This window comes from Crocodylus siamensis, chromosome 3 (genome assembly GCF_052110815.1).
Source record: "Crocodylus siamensis isolate JL-2025a chromosome 3, ASM5211081v1, whole genome shotgun sequence".
NCBI lineage: Eukaryota > Metazoa > Chordata > Crocodylia > Crocodylidae > Crocodylus > Crocodylus siamensis.
In genome coordinates, this window is record NC_143397.1 from 183,939,352 (window position 1) to 183,953,800 (window position 14,449).

Here is a 14,449-nt window from a genome sequence, read left to right on the forward strand (position 1 = left end):
AACTGCTTTCACCACTAAAAAGGAATGGAAATTTGAGCAATTTTATGTAGCTTGTGGTTAGATCCTATAATAAAAATATGTTGGTTAATTTTATGTCAACTGTTAAAACAGGAAAATTGCTGGCTTTCCTGATATCATATTATGATTAATTTTGAAATCTTGCCTTTAATACTGATGGCAACTCAAATGCCTAGTGTCTTTTCCAAAGGCAAATATTTCAGACTTATGTGCAATAAGGCAATTTCTTCCTGACTTGACCACTGACACAACTTCAACTCGAGTCTGATTTTTTCTATGTAGAACTGGCACACAACACCACTTAAGATAGTACAATGATAAAATGCTAGAGAAAATATTGCTCTCTTGCCCTTTCTAATGATTATTTCATGCATCCCAGCAAAGGGGTGTAAGGAAATGGAAAATATTAAATTGTGAGTTTTTTAAAAACTGGCACAAAAATATTTACATGCAGTTGTAAAATCTAAAGCCACTGTTACTTTTCTTAATTGACTAGATATTAAAAGGGGTAAATCTTAACTCCTACTTAAGACAGCCTAGACACATAGTAGAGGAGGGGTGGGCAATTATTTCAGCTAGAGGGCTACATGTTGATTTTTGGTGAGCTGTCGAGGGCTGCAAGACTACACCCACTTGGCAAAATGCTATTGAACCTTGTATCTGTACAAACACCACATACATGAAGCCTGCTTTTCCAGTTATCGTATCTATTTATCAAGAAATTGACAAGCTTATTCCGCTACACAGCATACAAGCCTCTAATCACCTTTCTCCTGAAACGAGCACTAGCAGCTGTTGGGTCTTGCGTGTTATAAGAAAAACTTTGGACTCCAGTGGAGAAATCAAACTGACTCATCTCCTCACTGAGACTGCTGTCTACCATATAGGATACAGAAGGCAAATACTGAGGCTGATCTGAATAAGAAAAATAAGTTGTTAATTAAGACAATAACTCATATTAAACTTGCCTTTAGTGACAACTCACAAGATTGATAAAAATTGATCAGGCACAGTAGCTACTAGGCCTGTGTGAAGCAGCTAGCATTCACTTCGGATTTGGCCAGTTTAGGGGAGTGATTCAATTTGGTGATTCAAATCACAGTCCCAGATCATTTCAGCTGAATCTGATTTGGAGATTCAGCTGAATGTCCAAATCAAACAGGCCCCATTACCTGCCCGCTCTCCCAGCCTCATCAATGGCTGCCCCGCCCAGCGCTCAGCCCCAGTGTCCCGACTTTTTAAGAGCCCTGCACCCACTGGCTGCTGCCAGGTTGGGGGGCAATCCCTACTGCCCCGTGCGGCACAGGGGGCTCTGCCACGAGCCCCGAGAGGCCCCAAGGGCCACTGCAGTAGCCAGTGAGTGCAGGGCTTTTTTGTTGTTGTTGTTGTTATAGGGTTTTTTCTTTTAAGCGCCAGAATGCTGGGGCCAGGCGGGGCAGTCATGGGGGCTTGTGCAGAGCCCCCCATACAGTGCAGGGCAGTGGGGGGCAGTAGGGATCGCACCCCCCACCTGGCAGCAGCTGGTCAGTGTGGGGCTTTTTTTTTTTTTTTTGGTAAGACCCGGGACACTCGGGCCAGGCAGGACAGCCATTGACGGGGCTGGGAGAGTGGGCAAGGGTCAGGGGGGCGCTCAGGGGGACCAAGGGAGCAGGCAGGGGATGGGACCTGGTGGGGGTCTCCCCATGGTCCCCTCTTACAGCCCCCTACTTACCAGCATGGAGCCCAGGTTCAGCTTCCTGTGACGGTGAGCAGGGACTGCCCAAATCTCTGAATCTTTCTCCAAATATTTCCCAAACTGATTTGGAGGTTCAGATCAATTTGGACCTTTCTATTGGTCTTCCGATTCAATTCAGATTCGGAGATTCGGACGCAAAAATCCGGCTGAATCTCCTCTGAATCGAAATCAGCACCCGAACCTTGGCACAGCCCTAGTAGCTACGCATGTGTTTAGTACAAGGTCTTTGTTCAGATTTTACTGTAATTAAAAGTTCTGTTAGAAATGATAAACTGTCCCCTTCCTTGTAAAAATATGCCCGGATGTAAGAACTTCTGCTTATAAATAAGTATTAGCAATTAAAAACTGACTGCATATTAATGATAACAGAAGTATAGAACAGATCATCTTCCATATACTCTGAAAAATACTGGAGTGGGAAAACTTTAGAAAGCTAATTAACAAACATCAAAATGCAAAATATAGTCTCAGTTGGCAAATTTTATATAATGCTACATCTACATGAAGTTATTGAGAAAATAGAAGGAAATAATATTTTCCATAACTCCATTACTAGAGAACCACCAAACCGTCTTTAGATCTCACTGGCAGCTTTTCCAGACTCATCTCTAATACAAAATAAGCACATCAAAATCAAAATGTACAAATGTCAACTGTAAATTTAAGATTATTAAAAAAATGGATTAAATTTTAAATCAATGAATATCTTACCTGGATCACCATTTACTGTATCTCTGGCTTCCTTCCTAATGGCAATATACCTTTTCTTCCTTTCCATTGGCATCTAAGACACAATAAAGAGCTAAGTTTTTTTGCATGGTTTTTAACTTGAATTAAACAACAAAACCCAAACAAGTTGAACATCTTTTATAGATAGCATATTTATCTAAAGTAATATAGCTTTTCAACTGATAGCCAAAGAAAGGGTTCCAGCTACTAAAAATGAATTGCAATGCTGATTAACAGTGCTTAGGACTACCTTGCGCCAAATGAATTACTAATTCTGGTAGTGGGTTATCAGAGTAAGTTTGCCAAAACAATAAAAGCTGTGCTTGTCAACTCCCAGTCTGGGATTTCTGCCTGCAAAAATGATAAATTAACTAGTTAAAAAAAAAGAAAAAGAGAAGATATAAGTGGATTTTTCCTATCAATGTCATGCACTCCAACAGCATTATTTCCATCTCCCTATCTCTTTGCATGTGTAAATACTATGGTATGTAATGACTGTATAACATTAAAAGCAATTTAACATTTCCACTTAATTATAACAAAGCACAGAGCTCATACTCACCTCAATTTCTACAGGAAAAGAATACTGATGCTTCAGATCTATCAAGTTTTCAAAAATGAGCAAGTTCTGTGAACCAAAGTATAGCTGACAATTTAGGAAGTCATAATGTAATCAGTGACTGCTACTGCAGCCAGATTAAATAGAATCTATTTCAACATATCAAGCACAATGAAAAGTAATGGTCTCATTCAATGAGTTCATTCATGAAAACTATACTAATATAAATGTTCTTTTTAGAATCTTCTGAGAAGCAAGATTTTTTTTGGCACTACCTTTTACTGGAACAACTACACAATTAGAAGAGATGCTAAACAAGCTTTCAGACATAGAAGTGCTCTTCTGCTAACATTTCTCCAACTATTTAGTTGTTCCAGAAAAGATTTCACTAAAATACCGAGCTTCTCACATATTTCCTGTATCTTCACAGCTATAACATTCCAACTCTATTAATATTTAAGAAACTAAATGTTGGTTATTTTCTGTACTTAACCAACAACTATTTAAACCAGAGTAGGTCAAACATCTTGCTACTTTAACCCCCAACCAGATATGGAAACCGTGATCTGCAATTCAAATGCTATATAGGATTAAAAGAAGCCAACCATTTCCCTGTTTATTTCAGACACTATTAAGAGAAGGAACAGTTGTGGGAAACAGGTTTTGGTTTGATTCACTGAAACGTAAATAAAATCTTCCCATTAGTGTCTTACTATACTGGATGGACCCTGCAGAACATTACCAACAAACAGTAGTTTCCTCATCAACATTCACCTTTTCTGGTTTTTCTGTGAAAAGGAAGCCCTGGTAGAATTTACTTTCAGTGAAGACGCAACTGATGACAGCAATGGCACAGTTATATGCAGCACAATGATACTCTCTCCTCTTTTCCAAAAGGTGACTCTCACCTGCCATATTTTCTGTAAATGCATCATAGCAAGACCTTAAAAAGAGACCAAAAATCTTGTCAACATTTTGTAGAATATCACAGAGGCCCCAATACAAAGACTAGTGAAGGAAGCAGAAAGACAACATAAGCTTTGTAAGGGAGCCAGAGTGCAATCAAGCAGTACCAACACACACCACCTCAAATAAATTTAAGTTTTCAATAGGAATCCTTTGTGGCAGCAGTATCACCCAGCACCAATGAAAACAAACCTTAGCTAGTATTTCTACAGAAATTCCCAGTGCAAGGAACCTATTACTTCAGCTATTTCAAATTAGAGGGATATAATTCCTCTGCCCATATAGGTAAATTTCACAAACCTCTTCCCCAGAAATTCAAGCGGGAACAGGCCAGACAGGAATCATTATACAGCAGGCAAATAATGCAAACCTCAATCTGGTTTTCAAAGTTCTGCCAATCATCAGCTAGTTTTTTAAAGAAAGATCCTTGTAAGATGTAATGAATTAGGAAATAAAATAAATATAAATTAATTAAATCTGCTACATTTTATTGTTCTGTATGTGTCAAAGAGGAAGGGTATTTAATTGTAAAATAAAACAATGCTACTGAACTTTTACATGTAGTATTATTTTTCTTTCTATGGTGTTAATTCATCAAAAATGATACCTGCTGCCATTACTGCGAATTCATAATGATGTAAATGCAAGTCTACAATACCTATAGTGCAGTGATACTGGGAAAATTGTTGGCTCCTTAAGAATAAATTGTATCCTGGGATCCTGTGGTTCAGGATCATAATTACTGTAATAAGCATACACAGCGAAAGGTGCCTAAGATACTGTTAGAAATATTAATGTTACATCTTAATGGTGAGCATCATTTAGGAATAACTAAAACACATATCCTCTCTATGAAACAACTCATCATCAGGGACTACATGGCCAAACAGACCTTTTCCATTTAAGTGTTATGCTTCCAATTTCACTGGACAAAGGGGACACTAACAAGATCTAGAGAGTCTGCCATTAGCAAGCTAGAATAAAATATATAAAGTTGATTTAAAGAGCATCATTTTCAGAGACGGCAAGATATGTCCTTTATTAAATACTCCCCACCTCCCATGACACAAGACATACAATCAAGAAACTAAGAAAAGCTGTAACTACCCTGATGAAGTATTCCAGGATATGGACAGACATGATATGTAAAGTGCTTCAAAAGCTACTGCACTCTGAAGTGCTTAAAATATGGAGCACTTTGGCCATGAACAGACTTACAGCTCCTCTTCTCTGTGCCCCCCCCCCCAAGTGCTTCATAATGCCCACAACAGCATGCAGTAGCATGGCTCTTCAGCCACAGCCAGAAAGTACAATAGAAGGAGCTCTTTATAAAGTATGTACATTTGACCACTTACCCTTTCAAAGCACTTCAAATATAACATCTGTTCATGGCCCTGGTCTCTACATTTGGTGGTCACCATATCACCATATTGAGACAAATCTAAATCAATATCTAGCGTTTAAAGCACAATTTGGATCTTCTCTTAAATTTATCCATTGCTAGGATGGATCTTTTTTTCCAAACTGGAAACAGTGCCTGGCTCCTTAGCTAATTAGAAGCAAATAAAGGTTATTACACACATGAGAAACTCTTACTTTATTAGCATCTTGGTAAGTTCATTCCCTTCTACATTTGTGGTGCCCTGGTAAGCCTGGTTAATTTGAGAGTCCTTCGAGTGAACATGCTCTTTTGAGAGACGTGAATACAGCACTTCCAGGATCTTATAATACCCCATTTTCTTGATGATTTGTGTGTTAAAAACTGTTTCATTTGACTAAAAAGAAAAGCACAGAAAGATCTCTTAGCTCTTGTCCTTATAACATATTTTGCTACTGTTTCCACAGTATGAGTTGCTTCTCATTCCTTTCCTTGTTCTAAAGGTAACAATAATTTTATATCAAAAGTCAGGCTTCAAGCTGCTCTTAAATAATTTATGAATACTTTATATTAAGCTGTCGCTTATTGGGCTATCTACTGTGTGTCTGTAATTAATTTAGTTTATTAGGGGCTGTTAGGAAAAAAAAATAAGAAAAAGAAGGGTTGAATAAGCCATCCTCCTGCTGCTGGCCAGGCTGCAAGCTGCAGGAAAGCTGCAGTTGCAGCTTCCCCAGCCCCCAGATTAGGCTGCAGAGGATTCATGGCACAGGCTTTGCCCTGGGACACGTAGCAGTGGCATAAGTTGTGCGCTGCTTCTTGTCCCCACGGAACCAGACGTCTGTACTCATCTGGACATGACCTAGATGTTCAAACTTAGGCCATTTTACAGGTGCTCATTTTGTGCCAGGAAAAGAGCCTCTCTCCTGGCACAAACAGGGAAGTACAGAGACATTCAAAAGATGTCTTGTGGAAGAGAACTAGCCCTTCTGCAAGAAGTTAGGCCCTTACTGTGTTAATTTTCCTTCTAGTGTCCTCAAAAATTGGAAACATTCTTTTAAATTCAATCTTGTTTCTAAGCTAAACAAACTATATATTTGTAACATCTCAGAGAATGACTAACTCTGTAGAGAAACTGTTCTAACTGTAAAGAATAAATGATGCTTACCTTTGTAAACCTGGACTTGAGTGTATCCATGGCTTCCACTACAATCTTGCTGAAGAATTCTTTCAGTGCATCCAGGCTGCAGTGTAACAGGAGTGTGAGGAGAGAGCGATCCAAAAAGGCTTGACGTGTGACATTTGAAAGAAGGGATTCACTCTGGAACATTTTGTACACAGTGTCTAAGAGCACCATTTGTTTGTTGCAGTCACTCCTACATGGGATGAACATTTTTTGATGACGAAGTTCCACTACCAAATTTGCTTAAGTTTTAAAACTCTGCATAATATCTACTTTTTTATCCCGTTTTCCATTCATACTTACTCGTATCACGACCTCAGCAGATTTCTCAAGGCTACCAGTATCAGGGTTTGATCTTTTATTAAGTAACATTCTTCTGCACAAGTCACTATTTGACCAACACCACAACCTGGCATACAAATCCTCTCTCCTAACATCTCCAATGAAATGTGAAGCACAGGACTGTACCACCTGAAGTCACTAAAGATTCTGTCTTGTTGAGGGGAATGCCCAAACCTTGACTCGGTTTCCAAATGGGTCATTACAATCTACACCCACATGATTTCTCCTCATACTGTCAGACGCCATGTTTTTCCTCCACTTCCTATCAAACAGGTATGGTGCTGCGGCCTACTGTTAAACATGGATGTATTTCATTCCATAAAAAGCTGCATAGTTGAAGCAATTCTTGTATATGTATATTCACATCTTTTCAACTATTCAAAATATTATTATATAACTGAGCATGTACAGCAAGCCAAATTAGCCACGCATAGGAAATTTGTCATATACAACAATTTGTTGTCCAGCATCCAGTTTTGTTGGTTTACAGATGTGTTCAAACTAAGTAACAAGTCTCATCTATACAAAAAAAGGTATCAGTTACTGGAGTCTGGCCTCTCATCACCATGGATCAATCACCTAGTCTCACAATTTTGCAAAAGAAGTATCCGATTCATTAAGGTACACAGCTTGTGGTACGGAACTGCTGGGCATTTGGAATCTCATCCTCTATGCATGGGACCGTTTGGATAGGGGTGACCCTGCCTGAGGCAGGGTGCTGGACTAGATGACCTCTGAAGGTCGCTTTTAGCCTTACTTCTATGACTCTAATAGAAATGTTTCTACATCCTATGTAATATGCAGAGACCCACCCCCCACCCTCAGAAGGAGGAGATAAATAGATAACAAGGAAAAAGCTGCTAATCACTTCCCAAATGAAGCCAAATGTAGCTACCATTTGCTACTAAATGGTAACATGGTCAAAGGAAAAGGCAGAAAGAGGGGGAATTAAAAACTTGAAAAATGGCAGATATACCACACCACAGAGATACTTTGGGCCTCCCTTTCTCTGAATAATAAAAGAGGCTGGTCTTGATTTCCAAAACAACAGCAACAAAAATGAGAAGGATTAGTTGCTTCCCAAATTTACAGAAAGGAAAAAAAAAATGTAGCCTACTTATAACAGTTTTGCTACATGCATATGATACTATAGATAATTATAAATCTAAAAATCCCAAACAAATATGAGCATAACAAAAAGACTTAAGTCACAAAACTAGAAATCAAAATATAAGCTAGAAGAGAATGTGTTCTAAACAACACATTTTTGTTGTACCATTCAATGGACATGTTAGCAATACTGCTGATCTGTCATGGTAACTCTCATAGTAAACAAATCAGCATAATATATTTCATAGATTCATAGATTGTTAGGGGCTGGAAGGGACCTTGCAGATCATTGGGTCCAGCTCCCCCGACTCTAGGCAGGAAGGCAACTGGGGTCAAGAATCCTGTGAATGTCTTGCATGATTAGTGTCTTGATTTGAATCATACTGGAACAGACTGCATTATAAAGGCTTTGCAGAATTTGTCCAAACATCTGAAGTATCACAGGGGAAGACAAAATAATAATTGACTGAGTTTTATAGCAAGTACTTGGAAAAGGCAAACAAGGGGAAATTTTAGAAGGATATGTTATAATTAATGAAGGCATGGGTGGAAAGAGACAAAAAATCTCTTAAAAACAACAGCCAAAAATATAATATTTGTATGCGTATTACTGCTTGTATGTTTATTATTAATGTATATTATTCTATTACTAGGTCTCAGGCTACCACTGTAAGGTTTACATGCTTCAGCAAGGTTTCAAAGAGGGACAATAAACTGAATTCACCTTTTGGCAATTCTTCTGAAGCTGGTTTGAAACAAGTCCTCCATGAAGTGTCTATGATCCCTACACAGGATTTCTGTCATCAGCTGTAATAGCATAGGACTCTGAGATAATTCCAGAGCATCTAGAAACTAGAGAGAGGGGGAAAAAAAAAGAACACAACAGTTGCAATAACTGTGTTCTCAACAGCCCTAAAGTGAGACAAAAATCCGACTCTAATAGAAGAAACTGAACAAAGAATTTAAGCCTCTGAATTTGGATATCTTAGAGTTCTACAAATACTTGTTCTAATAAAGTTAAGTTTAACAATTGGAATAACTGCTTGACTCCTACTAGCTGAGCCCCTAAAAAGCTGAAGTGATTTTGCCACGTGACCAGAAGAGTTGGCCTATCAAACACAGATCTATAGGGAGCAAATAATGGAAGAAGGAGGAAACGCTACCCAGGTTCACTTCTGGAATGCTACCACCACCACCTGGATGGGAAGGTTACATAGAGGACTAGAGCAGTGGGTTGCAGTGGTGTGGTCACACCCCCCTTCAGCTGTGCTCTCAGCATACAATGAGTTCTCCAAGCTCATCAGCTAGTGGCACAGGCTCTTACCAGAGGCACTGCTTCACATAGCTCTGGGTCTCAGGGGGCGAGCAATGCTGGCATTTGCCCCTCCTTTTCTACTGCACTCAAGTTTGCCATAAGGAAGCAGATGGTGAATGGCAGTGATCATTCCTTGGGCTCTAGAGCTGTGCAAAACAGTGGCTATGGCAAAAGCCCACACCAACCAGCTGATGAGTTCTGAAAACTCCCTGCATAAGCAGAGTTTGAGCCAGAGCCCACACTGACCAGCCAGGAGCTCAGAGGGCTCATTACATAGGGGCTGCATGGCCCAAAGCGGTGTAGCTAAACCTTCCCTCACTCCTCTCCTGGATTCACTGTGGTTATAAGTAAAACTTCTCCAAACTATTAGAGGCCCCCTTGATAGGGCAGCTTGTCATATTTTATGCTTTAAATTTGCACCTGTTTGTGGTAAATTATAGCACTGTTTTAAGTTTTCTTTTATATTCAGCCTAAATTTCTGTATAGCCTCGTTATCATCTGAACTTTTCATTTTGCTGGTGTTTGCAAGATCATCTGGCCTTGTTTCTTGCAAGCAGTTTATGGCCTTGGGTTTGCTCTCATGATGTTTCTTCCTTTTTCTATCACTGCGAGAAGGTTTTCTAACACAGCATAGTAATAGTTTTGTTACTAGCCCAAATTAACTGAACTTGGCACTAATCGGCTGAATCAGAAGGATGAAATGATTGGATCTGTTAATGAAAGGTGATAAAGGAGACCAATGGACAATGGAAAAAGGCCAAATTAAGAGGTGTGCTCGTAACGGGGATGTTGAACAAAGGAATATGCTGACAGGATAAAATATGAACAATATGCTGACTGCAGACAGACCAATACAAAAGCAAGGAGTCAAAGGAGTCAAGAGAAAGAAAATCATAAAAGGGGCAAGCAAGAAAGTTAAGTGTCATCGTCGTCAACATCATTATTTACATCATGAATCCAGCTTTCAATACCCGTCTGGATCATCCCGGCCAACCACGCACCCTTTGCGTTAATATTCTTAATTCCTAATTTTTAACTCTTAGGAATAAATTAGGACAACTCAGTGATCTAGAAGTAAGGAGTCCCATCATCTCAGAGATGACATATTTAATGTAAACTGTATTTTTTTGCTAGAAGTTTCACTTATGTTTTAATTTATACACCTTAAACCCACTCAAGTACTGACCTTTTTAGTGCAGTCCACATAGTTGTTATATCTCAGGGTTCCCTTGGGGAACTCATCAGATTTCATGGGAAAATTGAAGGCTACAAGCTGGTCAAGAGCATCCTTTAGCTCTTTAAGCCTTTCTCCAGTCAGATTAGTGAAGAATGGAAGGATAATCACTGCTTGACTCTAAAGTAAATAAAGAGTGGTTATATCAAATTCAAAAGGCCTTTCCCATCTACAACAACAATCAGACCACTTAACATGTCATGGTTTAGTAGCAACTTCACTGGGTGGTTGGATGGCTCAGGTAATTGATGTTGAGATGACACAGCCTTTTTTCTCTTTAGGATGGTTCAAAATTCAGCTCTGGCCAGTACTGACTAGCCTACCCATGGACAGATAGGTCACGGCTCATATGAGTAATTAAAAGATGTTAAACATCAGAAGAAACCACCAAAACTTGTATATTGATTTGATACACTTCTTGGTAGCTGGAGCAGAAAGTTCAAGTTCAACTGAATATGAATACTAGGACATTCACTACAGCTATTCTGTCTAGTTCAGGATAGAGGCAAATTGGCAGTGGCAATGATACAGCACTTTTTCTGTGAACAAAAAACTCACTGTTTCCAAGATACTCAATTCAACAACTTTCATTACCCGTACCTTTTTGTCCTTTTCTAGTAAACTAGAACACATACAGGTTATTGGGGTCGTTACTGTCTTCAGCTAACAGAACTGGTTCTTTAGCTTATGTAGAAGACGCTTGACTCTTTTCCTACACAGGTGACAGTTTCAATTGCTGCAGATGGTCTGATCAAGTTAGTCATTTTACCATTTTATTCTTCATACATTTCAAATGAATTTGTAAATCATTATATCTACCTATTGCTGACCTCTCCTAAAGCCTACATGAGCTATGACTAGGAAAAACAAAGAAGGTTAACAACGCATGGTACCATCTAGGAAGTTATGAGCACATTGATTTGTCATTTTCACATTACAGATTTGTATATTTTCCTGGAAAGATGAGAGAAGAATGCAAATTCTTTGCTCCTACTATAAAAATGAAAGCAAGGTAATATAGGTTCTCTATAAAAAGCAAAGGCCAGCTGCAGGAGTCTATCACCCAGTCACTTGCTGCTGATGTCTAATGATGGAAGACATTTTCTGAAACTGTATTCCCATAAAAAGGGATTTTACTTCTAACCTGGAAAAATATAAAACAACTTACCTTTAGATTTAGACCCAAATTCTGATCAACAAGCAAGCTAGTATAGGTATTAAAAACAGCAAAAAATGTCTCATGTTTTGTATTAAAAGAAACTGAAGAGTCCACCTGGAGAGAAGAAAATCAAAGATGTAATTTAAAAAATACATACATTATTATAAGAATACTCCCTATACATTATATTTTTATTCTTAATTAGAATAGTCATCCATTTCTGAATTTAATTCAGGAAATGCAAATTTATACATGATAGGGGTGTTGGTTTTAAACACAGCATTAGTAAGAATTTAAAAAGCTCTCACATATGACAAAGAGAACTGTACAGTGACACTTCAATGGCCACGAGAAAAATAATATTAAACTCCCTCCCAAAGGCAGGTCATTTGGGAACACTCCACTGTCAGATAAGCCATTAGACAAACCCCTTTGTGCATCATTAAACATTCCTCCAGTAATGTTCTTATATGGTGGGGGTAGAGGAAGGGAGGGGAAGGTGACAAGTCATAATTCTTCTTCCTAGCTATTTCTGCATGGGTTTAGAAAAATATCTCCCAAAAGCCAGTATCTACAGCAGTCTAACTTCAGGGTACAAGAAAAAGAAGAGATTCAGAAAGGTGATAGATCTGACAGGCAAAGAGGTTAGAGTTCTTCAGTTCTTAAATAGCTTACTGAAACAGACAGGCATGGTCACAGTCTGTCTGAAAAACTACTGTTCAGTGGCCAATAAGAAATTTTGAATCTCAACTTCCTTCTCCAAAATCCCTACTTATTTCATTATGTATTTTCAGTGATGTCAAAGGAAGCTAAAACTTGGGCCACAAGGACAACAAATGGAAGAACAAAATTCAGTGTTAAAAAGCAGTTTGTTTTTTCTAATACTTAATATGCATTGTTTATGATTTCCCAGATGGTTTTTTTTCTTTTTCTGTCTATCTCTCATAAAACGACAAGCAAAAATTGCTGCTCTCTCAGGGTGGCATACTTTCCTATAAACTTTCTAAAAGTAGCTTTGATTTTTCTAAGCAACGTATACCTGCAGAACTTTGGCCAGCAGGGTCAACACAGCCATTTTACTCTCAGGAGCAGAATCTTTGGCCCACCAGGTGTCAAGTCTCATCCAATTTCTGAGGATTGCAGTCACTAGCTTCATTCCCTGCTGCTTGCGTACAGCACGCTCTTTAAAGCTTTGATCTAACATACCATTCAGAATGGTACCCACCTAAAATTAAAGTATGCAAAAAAGAAGAAATCGGTGTGTTCCAAATTAAACCCTAGAAATAACAGTCAAACATAACACCTATTCATTGGGACACATGACTATAAACACCTCCTTTCCCCCCATCCCTACCCTTTAAGCCTCTGGATCATTACAGTTTATTTGCACCTTCATTTTTCTGATAATCTTTCTATATACTTCTTGAATCTTTAGCAGCTATTACCATTCTGGGATTGTTCACAGCTGATTTCATAAGATGAAGTACGGCCACATCAAGGTTCTTCAGCAGTTCGTGATTAATGGTTTCTGAGAACAAGTTGTAGAAATACTCTCCATGGCAGAAGCTGAGCAGATTCCCTGGTGCTGCTTCAGAAAGTGGTACAGATAACATCACTGTATTCAACATCAGACTCACCAGTTCTTCACTCTGTGGAAACCAACACAAGGACACAGAGTTAATCTGCAAATCTATGGGTACTAAACTTTGCTCGTTTCCCAGAGAAATCAAGAGAACTTTTAAAACTGCCTCCTCAAACAGTCGCATGTGTATTTGTAGTAAACAAGCAAATAGTAAACACAAAGAATAAAGCACAACCAGTACAATACTAGGATATTTCCTTTAGTAAAGAATCCATGATTTGCCTACCGGCACTCTGCACTGGAGTGGAGGTGCTAAGGGATGTTAATGAATACTGCACTCTGAAAGAATGCATGTAAGCAAGATATAAAGAGATATCACCCATTCCAAAAAGTACACATTGTTGAAGTGAACCAGTTTCTCTTACAATGTTCCTGAGAGCACACCAAATGAAAGTTCTGGCATCTCTTCTCTTAAATACCGCGTGGAAATCATACCATATCCTACCTGGCAACCAAAAGCAAAGGCCAGCTGCAGGAGTCCATCAGCCAGTCGCTTGCTGCTGGTATCTAATGATGGCAGACATTTTCTCTCATCCCCTGGTGCAATCCCTTTGTAAACAACTGACAGAAGTTGAGAGCCAACTGTGAAATGAAGTCCTGAACCCTAAAAGTGGGGGAGATGGGGAGGAAAGAGAGGGAGAAGGGGGACCCCCCCTCCCAAAAAAAAAAAAAAAATCAAAAAAAAAATCACTAAGATTCCATTTTAGGTTGCTATGAATTAAGAACACAAAAAAAGTTAAATGCAATATACAGAGGACTTTTCAACTGTTCCATTTAGCTTCCAAGGGAGGAAAAGGTGGGGGAAAGGGAAGAAATTAAACTTTCAGAGAATTGTTCTGTATAGGAGTTGTAGAAAGGCAATCATGGTTTTCTGTTTTTCAAGCCCTCTGATCCAGTAGTGGCCTCATGAAGTGTTACAGGCTACTGATACTCCTAAGAAACCCCTCTGAACATTTGTTTGCCAGAATAAATTGATGATCATATGGGACAATATTCAGATTAAAATAAATATGGACCAAAATTTAAGGGACTCTAAACTTCTCTGAGCCTAAGGTATCAAGCTTCAGATGACTACCACTAGT

General features: G+C 38.8%; 1 protein-coding gene across 1 annotated transcript in view; it reads right to left on the reverse strand.

Annotated features, from left to right (window-relative positions):
- PRKDC (protein kinase, DNA-activated, catalytic subunit) overlaps positions 1-14,449 on the reverse strand; it is a 130,811-nt gene that overhangs the window by 67,404 nt on the left and 48,958 nt on the right. Inside the window, exons 35-46 of the mRNA XM_090039934.1 lie at positions 13,813-13,971; positions 13,171-13,374; positions 12,765-12,950; positions 11,735-11,839; positions 10,519-10,686; positions 8,742-8,869; positions 6,551-6,758; positions 5,604-5,782; positions 3,816-3,984; positions 3,045-3,110; positions 2,465-2,537; positions 785-933 (exon numbers count right to left, since the gene is read on the reverse strand). Coding sequence (XP_089896060.1) covers positions 785-933; positions 2,465-2,537; positions 3,045-3,110; positions 3,816-3,984; positions 5,604-5,782; positions 6,551-6,758; positions 8,742-8,869; positions 10,519-10,686; positions 11,735-11,839; positions 12,765-12,950; positions 13,171-13,374; positions 13,813-13,971 — 1,794 coding nt within the window. The remainder of the gene's footprint in view (positions 1-784; positions 934-2,464; positions 2,538-3,044; positions 3,111-3,815; positions 3,985-5,603; positions 5,783-6,550; positions 6,759-8,741; positions 8,870-10,518; positions 10,687-11,734; positions 11,840-12,764; positions 12,951-13,170; positions 13,375-13,812; positions 13,972-14,449) is intronic.